Source organism: Squalius cephalus (genome assembly GCF_949319135.1).
Source record: "Squalius cephalus genome assembly, chromosome: 5".
NCBI classification, from domain to species: Eukaryota; Metazoa; Chordata; class Actinopteri; order Cypriniformes; family Leuciscidae; genus Squalius; species Squalius cephalus.
Genome location: NC_137126.1, coordinates 35372405 through 35389765, shown reverse-complemented (window position 1 = coordinate 35389765; position 17361 = coordinate 35372405). Strand labels below are relative to the sequence as shown.

Genomic DNA, 17361 nt, shown 5'->3' with positions numbered 1-17361 from the left:
TAAAGGCAGAGCTTTGGATCTTATCTAGCAATATTCGAATGGGGCTGGGTTCCCCATTGAGCTGTACTCATTCCAAATATGATGCCTATGGAAGATTCATTGGGCGATTCTATATCTTTTGTTCATGAAAGATAGTTTCACATCCCCTCAATGACTATTGGAAAGGGGAAATGAATATGTTGTAGTTTCGGAAAAACCTGGCTCTATATATATATATATATATATATATATATATATATATATATATATATATATATATATACATATAAAACAGGGTGTGTTGTGTGTAAAGTGTTTCTGGCCTCTAGAAGAATGATGATGTGGTACTCTCCGAGTGTAGAATTTTCTTAAGAAACCAGTGGTAATAATATTGTTCAGTACTAAAGGAGGTAATTGAGTTGTCAAGCATTTGTAGATGGCACTATATGCTCTTCTCTATTCATAACGGTTGAGAAAACACGACTATCGGTTTATATTTGTACAGATATGGATGCACAGCTAGTTCTATTTAAATTTGTAATACATTTACCCCCGGTTTCACAGACAAGGCTTAAGCCTAGTCCCAGACTAAAATGCATGTTTGAGCTGTTTTAACTGAAAGCAACTTGCACTTTAATATCTTAAGATACGTCAGTGCCATTGTTTTGTTTTAAGATTCACACCAGTAATGTTTTTTTTCCTAAGGCACATTTATAAAAGATACCTAAATGTCCTAATTGAACTAAGGCCTAATCCTGGCTTAATCTGAACCCTGTCTGTGGAACCAGGCCATAAAGCTATAAACAAATTATATAGCTTTAAAACTACAGCCTGGAAACCTCAATATAATTAGACTCCCTCCAAATTCCAGCCTTACTCGTTTTATGAGAAACTATAACTGGTCCTAGGTCATTAGAACTGTAACTTCTACCATTTTTAGATATTTGCAGCATTGCTTTAATGGCTTTAACGTCCCTCTAGATACATGTGGGACAAATACACCCTCCCCCCTCCCCATATCTTTCTAAGCACCTCATTTGTTCAAAGCACACTTTTATAGTTTCCATCAAGCCCAAAAGAAGATAATCAGTATGAGATCCAGCTTTTTGCACATGAATGCAAAAGAGTGAAACTTCAGATCAGCATACAAGCCACCATTTTTCAGAACACAAAATAAAATGAAAGATCACTTTTTGTTTAAAGAAACTAGTTTTGCATATTTTAGGTGAACTGCAATAATGTGTGTATAGTTGAAGAGGTCTATGGGGTGTTTGCGAAAAATGGTGTATTCTGCCGTGTACAGTTACTTTTTTTTTTTTTTTTTTTAAAGAAAAAGATTAAATTGTATTTGTTTCTATTTTTTGTGTGATGGTTTAAAAAGATCAAAATTATTTTAAAACATGTAAAGGAAATCTTAGTCTTTTTTTAGTTTTTTGGGTTTTAAATATTGTGGAGAGGATTTTGTTCTAAAAATAAAACCATTGAATTCTGATGTTTTGTTTTATGAAGTTTTCAACTGCCATTGACAACACACATTTCATATTTCATGAACTTTATAGGAAATTTAGAAACCGAAAGCATATTTCCAACTAAGCAACCTAACACGACCGTAGCACTTGTGCAATAGTGTTTTGCAGGAGGAAGTGTTGATTTGCTTTTGGTGGTACTTCCTCTTTCAACCACAACTATAGTGCAAGTTTGTCTTTTTTTTTTTCAAAAAGGAGAAAAAAAAAAGGAAAGCATTTTGATTGTTTTAATTTACATTGGTCTACAAACAAAAAAAGTGAAGAAACAAAATTATGCTGTAAATCTGCATTACAACTGGTATAATTGTTAAATAACAAGAGAGAGTATGTGTGGTTTCCACCCTGTGTTCTGGGAAATCAAATGGTTTAGTCATTACCAAGTCAGAAAAGGAAGTAATCAGAAATGAATGCTTTGCATTGTTCAGTACACAAAAACAATTATAGTCTATGTAACAAGTTAATTACAAGAACATACTAGGTCAAACTCAACATTAAAGTTTTATGAGATGAAAGAGAAACATAACTTGTATACAGTGTAAAGATGATTCATAATGGAAAAGCTCCCTTACACCATCATCATCATGAGTTGACATTCAAATGCAAGTGGGTGAATTCAGTGTTTAAAACCCCCTTGGAAGTTTCCATTTAAGCTGTGATGGCCAAAGTCAAAATAATACTGCTGAGAAAAAAAGATCCAGTTATGGTTTAACTGCTCTACCAAGTGTTAAAGTAAAAAATAATTGTAATAATATTGCAGTTTTAATAATTGTGGGTCTGTGTCACTAACTGTTAGAGGAGGACAGATTGTTGTAAACATTCCATAAAACCAAGCATCTGTACAAGAACTGCCAGCCATCTTGTCTTTTACCGGCTGTCTTGGGGCATTTGCAGGACGGTGATTATTAAGAACACAAACTGGAAGATCTCCTATGGAAATGTTTTTGATCATTTGTATCCTAACCCGGATCGACTTATGTGGCAGAACAGGGTCATGGAGAAACACATACCCAAGACCTACAAAAAGAGATTAATATGTATAGTCAAGTGACAAAAATACAATAGCTGCTAAACAACATTTGAAATGAAAATCAACCTTTAGTATTCCCCACACTGAGGTGACTATATGACAAGACAAATGTGGTCTCATGGAAACTCATACCTCAATAATGCAGACAACAATGACGCCAATCCCGGCATTCAAGAGGTTGTTTTCAAATGCATCCTGCAGCTTTTTGAAACAACCCTAAACGCAACAAGACAATACATGTTATGCTATAAGACTGAATCAGATGTGTTGGTTGTTGATGTGCATCTACATGTTCCATTAATATTGTTTTGACAGATAGCAGATATAGAGTTTGATATGAGTGCTGTATTACTTTAGGCCAGTAGCGTGTTCCATTTCCAGGATTGTTGCATGACTTTGGTACATTGTTCAACCAATCCGAAGAGTTATGGATTCCACAGCACTGAAACTGTTATTAGAGGAAAAACAGTCATTTAAAACTGAAGAAAATGTGTGGTGTTTGCCTGCAACAAACTGACAGTCCCCCACCAACCTTCTTCAAAATATTTGTGAATTTTGTTCAACCCATTAATGTAAGTCTGTTTTTTTTTTTTTTTTTTTTTTTTGTATTTCAGTACGATTTAGATACTATTATAGTTTAATAAAATTCGTTTTTATTTTTGTATTTCCATTTTAATTTTAAAGTTTTAGTAATTTGTTGTCATTATTATTTAAATATGCCTATATAGTTGTATTCATATTTAAAAAAAAGTTTTAGTTACTTTAGTACACCAAGTTAAACTAAATAAAAACGAGAAATGGTGCTTTGGCATCTAGCTGAGATTAATATTGATTTTATTTCAAGTAATGAAAATCTTTTTTCTGGTTTTAGTTTTAGTCCAGTTCATGTCCAATACTGAGCAGTAGTAATGATGATGCTGGGTTTAGTCTTTAGTCATCAGTGTCGGGCTGTAACTAGTTTTAACATGTAACTGCGTTACTTAATTTAATTTCAAAATAAATGTAACTAATCTGTTACAGTTATTGAGAAAAAATGTGTAATTAAATTACAGCTACATGTAAATGTTAACGATTACAAATGCCTCCTGCCATTTAAAGGCCGTTTAGTAAAACGATGCTATTCTGATGCTTTTAATTGGTTTTCTTTTTTGAATGTAAAATATTTGAAAATGATTAACAGTTGAAAACATTCATCAGAAATATAGAAAAGTAAGCAATGTAATCAGATACATTACTTTAATAAAGTAATTGAAATAGTTACACTGCTTCTTTCATTTTAAATAGGGTAACTTGTAATCTGTAATATATTACATTTCCAAAGTAATCTACAGTAAACGGGCACTTACTGTTAATTGCACGGTGTCCCAGTCATCTGTATCTGTGACGTTTTTTCTGTCGTTTATGGATTTTTGTAAACCACTCTTAAGATCCTCATCAATGAATTTCTCGATCTGTAAGTAAAAAAGCAGGATCTGATACATCTTTTCCTCACATATGCTCTGCTTCCATATAGCTACAAATCTTTTCTTACCTGTCTCTCGTACATGAGCAGAACGCAGGCAGCGGCCAGTTCGGCCAGCATTAGAATGAACAACAGTATGAAGAACTAAACAAAACAAACGAGATGTCGAGTTTTATTAAAAGAACGCAAGTAAAACTATATGGACATCAGAGAGTACGTGTAAGTGATCGATGAGACTCACAGATATTAGCAGACAGCGATTTTCTTTTAGGGCTCCAAGAAAGCCCAGGAAGGAGACGCAGGTGATAATGATCCCAATGATGAAAAGAGTGTTAGCTATGTTCATAGCCTGAAGGCTGGGAAGTATGGAAGAGAACCTGGTGGATGTCATCAAGTAGATGCCTATTCCAAAGACCGCAGCTCCACAGATCTGTAATGATAATGTTAACTCTCCATGGGACTAAATGTGAAATCACATCTAGAAAAAATACTTTATATTTTACACAGATTTAAGACTAAAATCATTTTTACAAATTTAGTTTTCTACACCTGACCTTTGACCTTTTTTTAAGGGCGCCATCATTTATAACTGACTTTTCTCTATAAGGGTAAATTATTTTTGACAAATTGTCTGAAACTTCACACACATTCAAATGCATTGTTTGTCACTATCTGAAAAGTATAGTGAAAAGGTCTCAGAGTATAAAAAAAAATTGAACATTCCATTTTTATTTTGAACATTAATATTGTAGCCTATTTTAAACGCATTTTTCTTCGCGTCATTTATAAATGACGATGTCCCATAGAGGGTTAAACAAACAAAATTCTCATAAAAACCTAGACAGCAAGTTCTCTGTTATTCTACTGTATAGAGACAAGAGTTGTGAAGTAGCCTATAGCCTAACTACTGGGCTTTTCCACTGCGTCTTTTTAACTCCGGGAAAAGCGAAGTTTAAAGGTATAGCGGAGGATGTTCTTTTTCCGGGTGGATCATCAAGACTATTGGTCCTCCTAAGTGTCAATCATTCTGGTGATATGTTTACGTAAGGCCTGGCCGTCGTACCTGCTCGTGCACACGATTCACACGATGGAGTGCGCTCAAAAAACAGGTTGGGCTTCCCACTGATGCCTCAGTCGCGAAGTGTCTACTTGACAGGTGAAGTTTGGCATGCTATTTGGAGAAATCCATTTAAAATTACTGCTAGTAAAAGTTAATGAAATCTTTGATTAACTCGTGCATACGTTTAATAGTCTCTCCTCTCGGGAGCAGGTAGTGTTGCGCATGTGCATTTTTTCAAAAAGTGGAGAGGGCGGTTCTTTTCTAAAATTCGGGAAAATCCTCCGCTATACCTTTAAGCAAAGTGTAATTTTTTTGTAATTTTTGTAATTGATGGCAGCCATAGCCTACAGTCAGAATAGGCCAATATAAGCCCAATGATGTGCTCGAGACCATTATTTCAACATGTTGCGTGCTGTGAATGCATCCAATTATGTAGACTTGTTAAAGTTGTAGATTTAAAAATTATTTTGAAATTTTATTTCTATCATTGAAGCAGCTGAAAAAAAGCCCCTCTAAATGACTTGCAATTACTTGTTTTTTCTTTGTTTGTTTTTTTCCATGATGGTGTGCTTGACACTGTGCACCTAACATGTGAAAAAACAACTTGTGGTGAACTTTACTTCGTTGTGTGGTTTTCTCTTTACCACATGTATTATTATGATTGTTGTCAGTATATGTCAAAGGTATAAAACACATTTTAGTAGCACATTGGTCTTGCTAATTCAGTATAAAAAAGGGCTGTTGAATTTACCGGTTACAAATGTATTTGTTTATACATTTTTTCTAAATTGAAGTTTTAAATTGTGAAATTTACAGGTTGTTCTATGAATATGTTTCTAGCAACCACAACTGCCAGTTATTTTTTTCTGTATAAACAACAGGACTTATTTTTTTTACAGTGTATATAAATATCTTTTAATGAATGCTAAGGTTTGAAGCAAGGAAAATTGGCCTAACCCAGGGTTTAGAATGGCCCGAGATGAACTATTTTGTGTTAAAAGCAATTCAATATATCATGATGTGACAGTCTGAAAATGGATACGTACAAAAAAGATGAAGTTCACCAGACACATGGTGTACTTCAGGCACTTCAGGCACGACATCTTCCACTGCGTCGCTCAGTTCTGCAAGGTTATCAAGCACACCGGACCTGAGGTTAAACTGTTATCTCACATGAAGTCCTTGTGTTCTTTCCCGAACGGCTTAAACATTCATAAACATAAAGTTCCACAACATAAAGTTCACTGACTCAGTAAAGTCAGAAAATGGATTTCCTGTACTAAATCTGAGGGTGGAGCTGACATAGTGGAAGAATATCTAACACATATGGAGCCCCATATAGAGTTTGACTGGTTGTGATGCATTTCCTGTGTAACTTCCTCCAGCAAACCAACAGTAGTCAATTATTTTCATCAGTATAAAAACAGATAAACAAATGTAGATGAACATGGACGGGTTAAAATAAAAGGTCAAATATTACCTGAAAAACTATTCTTCTTTTTCTTTCAAATCCAATTTTTAAACGATTGTCAGGTAAACAGGAATTCATATATTCACTACTCAGACATATATAAAATTAACTAAAATACATTTCTTGAAACATGAGCTGGACGTTTAATGAAAACCTATTTATGTTATGAAAGACATTATTAAAAAGACACAAAAGCAACAATGTGAGTACTACTTACACAATATAGAATGAAAATAAATGTCAAGAAAATATAATAGATTTAATATTCTTACCCTTAATTTACTCTGTAAAGATGCTCCAAAGAATAATCCTCAATTGAGACAGTTGGACAGTTGTACCCTTTGTGACTGTTGTTCTTAAAGTCTGTTACTGGCAGAAAGAGTACAGCAGGTTTTACTTCCTCTCTCAATGACGCAGTGTCTAACAGTGCAGGGGTGTTGAAGAAAACTAATGCTAAGAGGTGCTATGAAAAGTTCATGATTCACGGTCACTATACCACATGCCTTATATGAATGTACCCAAAATATATCTGTTTCAGAGAAGCATGAGAAACAACCTAACCTGTTTTGTGCAATACTTCATGCTGAAACCACACAGCACCTCTAATAAAATGGCACCATAGAAATAAGCATGACATGAACTTTTTGAAACATTTCTAAACATTTGGGTATTAACGGATATCAAATAGTAAGGTAGATAGTAAACAATGGACCAGCACATGTGTTTACACATTTTTGAAAACGGTTTGAGTCTATGTGTTACATTAAAATTTAAACCCCTATTACATTATTTAGTTAAAAATGTTCTACCAGTCATCTATATCTCTGTAAACTGAAGAGTCTTTTCATCAAAAACACTGACGAGAAGACAGAAATAAATTATTCTTAATATATTCAGGGGGAAATCACAGAGGGATTTTTTAAAGTTGCACATATTGCCTCATTATTATATCATGTTTTGAGTAACATTTTTGAGTAATTTGTATGTTCAGACCTTACTGTTATCCTCTTGTACTGGTAACCAATGCACAGTGATAAATGTAGAAAAGGGGAAATTAAACAGATTCAGCCCTGACAGAAAAAAACAAAAAACAAACAAAAAAAAAAAACAGTGAGATGCTTTGTCTCTCTCTCTCTCATTATGTTACTGGCTCAATGTGTGTGTTTTTTTTTTTTTTTTTTTTTTTTTTTTGTCTGTTTATTTTACTGGCTTTTTGTCTATACTGTTTAATTAGATTCTGTTTTGAGTTGTAACTATGTATTTGCTGTTATATTTGTTCAATACAATTTTTTTTTTTTTTTTTTTTTTTTTTTTTTTTTTTTTTCTGTCAGGGCTGAAATTTCATCTTGAATCTCAGGTTTAGGTGACAACCCTAAAACATAACGTTCTCAACAGATTCATCTATGTATTAGTTAATATTGGATTGCAAGTATGTGATGCTTTGTCTTATAGAAACACACATGGATACACTAGACACTCTCACAACTTGTTTGATATTGCAGACAGCAGAATTATTGGCAAAAAAGCATGGTTCAGAACTGTTCAGAAGTCAGATAATCTGACACCATAACACAATACACTTGTGGTTCACAATTTCAAGTGTGAAAATGCTGACCAGAGCTGGAGTTGCAATTTAATCACGCTTTGCTTGACTTTAAGGCGTTACACTAACATTATCTTATGCCAATGGAGGCCTCAATGAATAAGTAAAATAAATGACATCTGGAAACCAGTTCCAGCTAGCACAGTGGTAATTGTCCCAAGTTTTGGTTCTTCAGATTGAAATGAGACATGAACCTGTCAATCAAGAAGGAAACTGATTCAAAACATTTCATGAGGTCCTTTAGAATATATTAACTGCACTAGAAAGAAATTCAGGGGACCTGTGTTACTACAACTTAAATACATGGTTAAAACATTTGCAACCATTAGTTCTGTTGACAATCGTTTAGTATTGTGTGTAGCCTAGTGTGTGATTTGCACTGGAATTTCTACAACAAAAATAAGTTGTAGCAAGTTAATGAAATTGTCTTGATAATTTTGATAGTGGATTTCTAGTTCCCAGGACTAAGGAGAATAAATGCTGAAATGTGTTATTTTGTTTGTTTTTTAGTAAAGAGAAAAGGCTTGTTTGAGATGCGCCTTGCCTCGCCTGAAATGTATGTGAGAGTAGGTGGCTGCAATGAAGGGAGGAGTGAAAACAGTGCAGGCAAGGCTGACAGTTCTCCAGTGGATCTGACAACGAGATCAAAGGCGGATATCATGCGCTCATATATATGAACAAGACACCCAAAGTACTGTATTTTTTTTTCCATTTGAAAGACGTGTTCATCAATCATTTGTACTTTAATTACAGTTTTACATTTTTATATAGCCTATATTCTTTAAATAGGCCTATGACAACAATCAAATAACCCATATAGAGATCGCACTGTCAGAGAGCTTGGGAATATTCACACACATAATTTATACACATAAAAACATGATATCAGAGTTTTAAAATCAAACATTTTAAAAGAGAACATACACCACGGTTGTTTTAACCAATGAGAATTAAGCTGTGTCGTCAGCAAGTCGTTTCCCATCATGCTTTTGTTCAGCGCAGTCTGTGGAGAGCAACTGCGCTCGACCGCAGAATCCGACAAGTCAGCCTTGCGGTTGCGAGAGTTTTTTTACTTACGTCAGCATGACATCAGACCACACTCGGACACATTTCTAACCGGCTTGCATCTCGCGGTGATCACCGGTGATCGGTTCTGCGCATATTTAGCATATCTCAAACAAGCCTTTTTACTTAGTAGGGGTGTGACGAGATTTCCCGTCGAATGAAAAGCTGTCTCGCGATATCGTCATGACGGAGCGTGAGGGTGAAGAATCTCTCCAACATGTCTAGTCGTCTGATAAATGTCTTATCTTGTAGAATGCATCAAACTTGTCTCTGGACTGTGTAGTTGTGGCTCTGGTCTCTGTTTTGGTCTCTGTTTGTGTTTGCACTTCGAATATTGAGAGATATTAATATTAAAACAGCAATTTCACAACAATTATAAAGAGTCTGTGCGCTGCGCTTTGATTATGGTTGCACTTGCACGTATTGTTTGCACTTAATAAGACTCAGAGAAAACGGTTATTCATACTGTTTTTTTTCTATGTTCAATTTGTGTAAAGGAGTTCAGTTAGGAGGTCACACACAGCCTCAATCAGAAGTTCTGGAAGCTCATAAATGCACAGTATCTGAAGAGACTCATGTGAAATCATTCAGTTTGTGGTACAGTTACTGTACCATTTTAAAGTTATGGACCCAATCTGACAGTACAGTTATAAGAGTTAATCACATTGTTGGCCCATATGGGGGCGTTAAAAGGGGAGGTCCACGCGTCAATATGCAACAATCGAATAAGTAACGAGAGATGCTGTTATGTTGATGTCTTTTGGTTAGCACTGTTCTGAAGAGTAGGCCTAATGCTTGTGGTTAGGTTGTGGGTTGCTACATGAAGGTACGTTTAATACATACAAGCAACATATGTGATAATATCAGTGAAAACTAATGACTTACTTATCCAGTGAATTTAAATGCTAAATGAGGTCCTGTATATTTAGCATGTCATACTAGCTGTCAATTTGAACTGGAATAGATAAAATATGAATTGGTCCCACAACCACCACCACTCAATATGTTGAAATTAGTTGGAATAACTTTTTTTTAACAAATTTTGTTAATGCTTCTAATCAAGTCCCTCAAACTCAATTAAAAGACTGATGCAAAAAGGTTGCATTCTTTGTTGAGCCAAAACATGTTTTTAGAGTGCATAAAAATAACTGTTGTAAAATGTTTTTTGGAAGACAATTCCTGACATTTTCAATCAAAATAAATATTGAGTTACCAAACATCCATTTATAAGACAAACTTAATTTTGTTTTTTGTTTAATTTTAGATTTTTTGTCATTCAACATGTTTGTGAGAACCATGAAAACATTAAACAGCAGTTTGATACAGCAGCTTGCTCAATCACTGAGCTCATGAGAACAGCAATGCAATCTCTGGCCAGTATAAAACAATGGACAAATGTTGCTTAACTGCACAGAGCAGCAAAAAGACTGAAACATGGACAAAAATGCTTGCAGTGCATCTCTGCCTCTTTATGAAAGATATTACGATTTAGGAATTCACAATATGCCATCTTCAATTTCTTATATATATCAAGATTATTAAACATGGTATTCAAATAAGGCCATGGAGACATGTAAAATAAAAGTTCATCATGTAAATAACAGGTTTATCACAAGATGAAAGCTAAAGTAGTTCAATTATGTTTCACAAAGAAACTTTGGATAAGCTACACGTGGCCAAGCAGTTCAGTGCAGTTTTGGACACATAAAAAGGGACCACATATAACAAAATACATCAAAGCACCAATATTTACTTATATTCATTACAAAAAGAAGTTTGGGAAAACTATTCTTCATATTCACATTGATGGTTGTTACTGTCTGTTTATAACAGTACAGCTGGCCAGTATAACTTATAGAAGGATGATAAGCAAATTACCTTGATGCAAGTTAAACATGACTGCTGAAAACTAAGTGATTATGATAACAGATGGGGGTTTTCTGGCACTGCTATTTACTGAAGACTGGTAACCAAGATCATGACATTTCAAAGTTGAGATTGTCTTTTGATCAATTTCTGTCTAATTTAAAGAAAAACATAGTGGCTCTGGGGATTTCTGCAGTGGCATTGCAATAGACAACCTGAGATTACAACAGTTTGTTTAACTCTGTAAATGCCGTCACACATTGTTCACTGTGCTGCCTCAGGGTGAAAGGCCAAGGTCAGTGTAACTGGTACAAAAATACAGCAAACATACACAAAAGTCTGGAGAGACCTTCAAAAACAGACGCACACTCTTTCAAATACCTTTGAACAGATTTTGAGATGATAATCATGATTGAGGTGGTCGGTTTCCACTTGAGAGGTCAGGTATGGTTTTTTAGTTCATTGTTGGCCTTCAGGTCCTTCCTGTTGGTGGCAGAGGTGAGGACCAGAAGTGGTCCTTTGCAAAAATGCCAGTCACACTCACGTTGGATCTTTCGTCCCAGTTCCTACCTGTCACACTCTCTTTAATCTGCTCAGTAGAAGCGCTTGCGGCGGTTTTCTTTATAGCGATTATATAGAAAGATAATTACCACAATCACTACAACCAGTGCAACGACGGAAACAATGAAGAGAAAGAAGACGGTGATGATGCTCCTTCCTTCATCCTCCACGTAAACTGTGTAAAGAAAACATTTGTAAGATACAGCTAATGTACTCCTCCGCCAAATATCTTATACGGAACATATAATGAAGGAATAATCTTTTTGTAACTGTATTACCATTAGGGTCCGCTCGGTAGTCTACACTAGGCAACGTGATCTCCTGCTGTTCCTCTTCCTCTTCAGGACTCCGTTCCACTGTAAGCTCATACAGCTTGAGGGAGATCAGGTCATGGTTATCTAGAAAAAACAAAAAACATAAACAAAATTCATTTTTAAAAATGATTAAAAAATATTCTAATGATTCTTATTGGTTAATAATGTGCTAAAAGTGGTTTACATTCTTTAAAAATGTATATATAAAATGTAAAGAATGTAAAGCACTTGCAATAGTAGTGAATAGTAGATAATACATTTTAAAAACAGGACCAGTAAATCCATATACTATACTATACATAATACTATAGTTTTTAATAGAAATAAATCTAAAGACTGCAAACCACTTTATTTCTTTTGAACAAGTAGGAATCATAACAAAAAATATTTGAAATTAATTTGGTATCATTTAGCACCAAGTATACCGAGCAGTGATCGGTTTGGCTTGCTGGTCTTTATTTCAATCATATCCATCTGTTGTTTTTAATATTTAAAAAGATGTGGAGCCCTTGAATTGGTTAAATGTAAAACAAAAAAAATATATTTTTAATGTAAAATACATTAGAGCAAATAACCTCTCCAGGCACTGGCTGCATATGTGAATACAGGAAGATATTATACTGCTCTGATAATTGTTTGAGGGTAAAATCTATTGGGTGAATTGACTGAAATCTTGTTTAACACACAAATAGATTATATAAATTAGTTCATGTTTATTAGTTGGTGTAACATTAAATCTAATATAAAATTTAAGATTGACCCAAAATGTTTGAGTAATTCAGTTCACATTAGGGCTCTGAAATGGTTCAAGGAATGAAAACAAAAAGCAGGAACAAACCAAATTTAACAGGAACATAAACAAACACTAAATCATGTTTCAAAGTTCTGGGGCCGTATTCACAAAGCATTTTATCTCACCACTAGGAGTACTCCTAAATCGCACTAAAAGATTTTAGCTAGGAGTTTTCTCTTAAAAGTTATTCACAATGCCTTTCAGACCTACTCTTAGTAAAGAAAAATGACAACTCCTAAACTAAGAGTGAGTCTTCGTTGCTATGGATGACGTCATTACTCATGCACGAGCTTGACTGAAGTGACCACCTTGATTGGCTGATGATTGTAATGCGGGAATGATTCCAAACACCTCCCCTACGATGATGAGTGACAGGTCTGAGAATGCGTGCGCTACACAAGTAGTGCAAAGGACGGAAGATGATGAATAACTGAATAAATAGCCTAAATGAATAAAGAGTAAGGCAAAACAAATAGCCTATAGCCTAATGAAACATATGGATTGATGCAATATCTTTGCAACATTATTGAATTAATCTATCACTATATGCCTCTGCCTACGTTTGCAAAGAGAAGAACATTTTAATTTGATTCACAATGAAACGTTACAAATAGTTTACATGCAATGAGTAGCCTAGTTTTGGTTGTTGTTGGTGGCGTTATTGCATCCCTAGTTATGCCTACAATGCAAAATTGTTCCCTCGCGATTGGAAGCATACGCATTTCAAAACATCGCAACGTGAAATGCCACAAAAAAAAAAAAAAATCAAGCTCAAATGGAGTTACGCAGTTTTTCACCAGCGAATGTCTGAGATTTGTGTTTTGTCTGTCATTAGATTGGTCGCATCTGAGGCATATGATGTAGGATGTAGGAGTAGCAGAAACTTCGGTGAGAGTAGGCGCTGCTCGCGGTTCAAACAAATAGGGCTGGGCAACAAACTCAAGCTCCTCCGACAATTTCTTTTTTTAAAATTCTCGTTTAAACTTAAACTAGACTTCTAATTCGTGACCGGTGTTATGTTTTACTCTATCCTCTGCACTTCCACGTTCATCAATACATCATGCGTCAGGTCAGGGGTTACTCTTTCGCTGTAAATCGATGCGTATAGCAGTCTGTCGGAAGCTATTTATTTTAGTTTATAATGTTTTAAAAATGGAAATTGTTCTCTCACAAACGCATCGCTTTGCTTCAGAAGGCCTTTATTAACTCCCTGGAGCTGTATGGATTACTTTTATGATCGATGGATGGATGCACTTTTATCGGCTTCAAAAACAGGCTCTATTCACTCCCATTATAAAGCTTGGAAGGGCAAGGATATATTTTATGGTTGAAAGAAGAAAATCATATACACCTAGGCTTGAAGGTGAGTAAATGATTGGATAATTTTTGTGAGAACTAACTAATTTTTGGGTGAACTAACCCTTTAAGCCTTGGTTCAGATAGGATTTGAATATCTGCTGAACTAAAATGGAGTGAAAGGAACACTTCACTGGTCCTAACCTGATAAATCTCCAGTGGCCGACGAGACCCCGAAGTGGTACCCTTGTGGCAGCCTCACTCCAGGCATGTCTAGACAGTCCTTCCACTCTTGCTTCCCATCAGTATCCGTCATCACCTGAAAGACATAACAGCAAATGAAGGTGCAAATGGAACTGAAGGATGCTTTCCAACATCTGTCTAAACAATACTTCCATTATCTGTATCATCACGAGATCAAGAAAATGTAACCTTTCCCATGTCTTATGTATCATCATGGCAATATAAGAGACTGAACTGGTGCGGCACTGCAACAGTATTGTATTACTCTTTGGCTGAATAAAGAAACACAGAATGTAAAGATGTCTCTTACTGTAAGTCTGTTCTTCATGTATCTGATCAAGAGGAACGTGTCATAATCAACGTTGCGAACGTGAGCAGTGCAGCCACCAAGATCAGTAGACCGCCCGTCTCGGTCATGTTCATATTCTACACTCCCATTTCCGACCATTGCAGAGATAAAAGGAAATGTTCTCTGATAAAGAGACAGAAATGAAACAGGTTAGATTATTTCTTCCTTGCAGGCCAGGGGTTTTAAAATATGCACCATGATATAACAAACACTTCTTGGTTAATAAATGGTTTCTCATGACTTTTAAAGCTGACATGACATGATGATAAGGACATGATATGTATTATGGTAATTCTGTTTTTTTGTCTAATGTTTATTTATTTATTTATTTATTTATTTGTTTATTTAAGAGGGACAATGCATATTAATGAACATCTTAGCTTTTCAGCAGTGTAAATATGCCAGAGTTAGCCCATAGGGCTACTTTACATCTGTAGTCCCCCGTCAGGTCATCACAGTATCAAATAACAAAACTTTGTTTAGTGGCGATATACCTCAATCTGCTTGACATCATTCGGATAAGTGTCTACAAAAACACCCAGACCAGTAAAAAGATTTGCGTTTCCAAACACTTGTCCTAGAGGAAAACACAAAGAACAAAAACCCATAATAGTCATGATATCATGGAAAATCAATATTTTGTAAAAATTTGTAATAATGATGATTTCTTACCAATTTGCATTCTCTCTTTAGTCAGCCATATTGCAAGGCCGTCCCCATTCAGGTTCTTCTTGCCCTCTCCATGGATCTTAAATTGCACTCGTAGCTCCCAGTCCCTAAGGTAACAGGGCTACATACACAAACACACTGATTAACAAGCCTGACTTTTACAGATTATCTCAAGAACCTCTTTGTCTAATAGGTTGAGCTGCCTAATAGCTCTAGATTCAACCCAAGGTGGCGTTTCAGGTTTTCTTGTCATTCAAACTCACAATGCGACTCCACACAGCTCCTTGTCTGCTCTGCAAGTCTGGTGTCAACCGTATGTGTTCAGGCATGATCATGGTGTTGCCCATGAACTCCCAGTGTGAGGAGCTGGAGGAGCCCAGTCCTGTGAACATTCATCAACATTTTAAAGTAAATGTAAATGCATGCACGCACGGACGGACGCGCACACACACTAATATATATTATACTATATATATATATATAAGCATCTTAACATTAGCATAATATTTTTGTCAGTTTATTTATTTAGCATGTTTTATTTTTGTTTCTAGATAACCATGACCTTATCTCCATCAAGCTGTATGAGTAAATGCAAGGGATAGTTCATGATAAGTTACAATAAATACACGTTCACGTTGTTTAATAAAGCATATGAACCGGAATATCTACACTTGTCCTGTACTTCCGCCCTATGGACGACGTGAGAAATCACTGCAGTTGCCAAATAAAACAACCACTCTTACGAGAGCAAGAAAAGGACAACCAAAAATAACAAAAGAAAAAAAGGAGACAGTTATCGTCCTAACAATAAACTTGTGGTCTCACTTAACAATTTTCTTCTTAGCTAGTTGACTTTGCTGAAACAGGTGCCACTTTTGGCAGGGCACCGGTTTAACGTAACCGGGCGAATAGGAATAGACGCTTACCTTGGTACGGCTTAGTCAGCGAATACTCTCGCTTTAGAAATTCATAAGCATTATCTTCATATGTGTTTTCTCCAGAACTACTACTCACAAAAGTGAGTATTAAAACTAATAACACAGATACTCTAATTTTGTTTGCCAGACTGTACGGCAAATTCATTACAGTTGTGTAAATAGTCCCGTTCAACTTCATCGCGGTGGTCGCCATTTTTCCTCGTTTACTTCAAAATGTACGCCCCTTGTCGCTATTGGTCTATTTTCATTCGTGCACTGCAATGGTTGGTTCACAGTATTGCCAATCACATTTTCGACCAATCACCGTTTCCACTGCGTTGCGTTTGGTGAGTATGTGTGCCAATAAAATAAGAATATGCTCAGAAAAAAAATTAGGCTAAAAAACTATTTTAAATGTTAAAATGATCATCTAAATATGCGTTCTAAATCTAAACCTTACTTCCAAATATTTAAATGTAATTTACATATCTAAACTATTATGCAAATCATCATACCCTATGCCTTGTGATTCTTGGTCAGTTGTTTGTTTAGTAGCCTACACTTAAGCAAATATTTGTCATTCAAATAAGATGACATTTTTAAGTGGGCCTACATATATAGCTGCCAGTTTGGTTTTATTGTGTTGATTTGTTTACAGATATTATACAAATGTGATGATATTATAACAATTTAAGAGGGTTGTGCTTTTTTTATTTCAGTTAGGCTACTAAAAAGAATAACTTTAAATGCCAGAAGAATCAATAAGCAATTGATTAAACAGGCTCTAAGTAAAATAGCACACTCACTTCTACAGTCAATCACAAATAATGTGTTCTCCTATTGTAATAAAATGTGTTATTATTGCAATGAATACAATTCATCTTGTTGAGATGTTTGACATTTCATACTGGCAGCGGTTTAAATTACTCACCGCTAGAGGTCACCCGAGGACTGGAATAGGCCTAGTTCTACTCTCTGCACACAAATCCTCACTGCTTTAAGTGGATCACTGCTTAAGTGTTTTCAGAATATTATTAACACCCACGTGAAGTTATCGTTCGTGAAGTTATCGTGAGGAACAAATGGGTGTTCGTGAGGAACAAATCCTCACTGCTTTAAGTGGATCACTGCTTAAGTGTTTTCAGAATAATATTCTGAAA

The 17361-nt window shown here is 35.3% G+C and overlaps 2 protein-coding genes across 5 annotated transcripts; both read right to left on the bottom strand.

Moving 5' to 3' along the window:
* Positions 1–1717: 1717 nt before the first annotated feature.
* Positions 1718–9352, bottom strand: LOC307159420 (leukocyte surface antigen CD53). 4 transcript variants are annotated; one of them, XM_079872782.1, is made up of 9 exons: positions 9206–9352; positions 6798–6894; positions 6101–6178; positions 4236–4424; positions 4064–4138; positions 3879–3983; positions 2885–2980; positions 2665–2748; positions 1718–2519 (listed from the first exon to the last, which is right to left on the bottom strand). In XM_079872782.1, the coding sequence occupies exons 3-9, from the start codon at positions 6155–6157 to the stop codon at positions 2451–2453; spliced, it is 675 nt and encodes a 224-aa protein (XP_079728908.1). In that variant the 5' UTR covers positions 6158–6178; positions 6798–6894; positions 9206–9352; the 3' UTR covers positions 1718–2450. The 4 variants fall into 4 exon arrangements, with proteins under 4 accessions (XP_079728908.1, XP_079728909.1, XP_079728907.1 ...); XM_079872783.1 differs by having other exon boundaries at positions 9053–9348; XM_079872781.1 differs by lacking the exon at positions 9206–9352 and having other exon boundaries at positions 6798–7774.
* Positions 9353–11254: 1902 nt separating this feature from the next.
* Positions 11255–16445, bottom strand: lman2lb (lectin, mannose-binding 2-like b). The gene is made up of 8 exons (XM_079872780.1): positions 16211–16445; positions 15548–15666; positions 15288–15405; positions 15110–15192; positions 14577–14738; positions 14228–14342; positions 11899–12018; positions 11255–11795 (listed from the first exon to the last, which is right to left on the bottom strand). The coding sequence occupies exons 1-8, from the start codon at positions 16413–16415 to the stop codon at positions 11653–11655; spliced, it is 1065 nt and encodes a 354-aa protein (XP_079728906.1). The 5' UTR covers positions 16416–16445; the 3' UTR covers positions 11255–11652.
* Between the last annotated feature and the right edge of the window lie 916 nt (positions 16446–17361).

Coding starts and splice junctions, on each gene's coding strand:
- lman2lb (XM_079872780.1), bottom strand. CDS start 16,415: ATGGCGACCACCGCGATGAAGTTGAACGGGACTATTTACACAACTGTA. Junction 15,406..15,547: donor GAGCTGTGTGGAGTCGCATT/GTGAGTTTGAAT, acceptor TTGTGTATGTAG/CCCTGTTACCTTAGGGACTG. Junction 14,343..14,576: donor ACATGAAGAACAGACTTACA/GTAAGAGACATC, acceptor TATGTCTTTCAG/GTGATGACGGATACTGATGG.
- LOC307159420 (XM_079872782.1), bottom strand. CDS start 6,157: ATGTCGTGCCTGAAGTGCCTGAAGTACACCATGTGTCTGGTGAACTTC. Junction 2,981..3,878: donor GGGACACCGTGCAATTAACA/GTAAGTGCCCGT, acceptor CTCTAATAACAG/TTTCAGTGCTGTGGAATCCA. Junction 2,749..2,884: donor GAACACGCTACTGGCCTAAA/GTAATACAGCAC, acceptor TGTTGCGTTTAG/GGTTGTTTCAAAAAGCTGCA.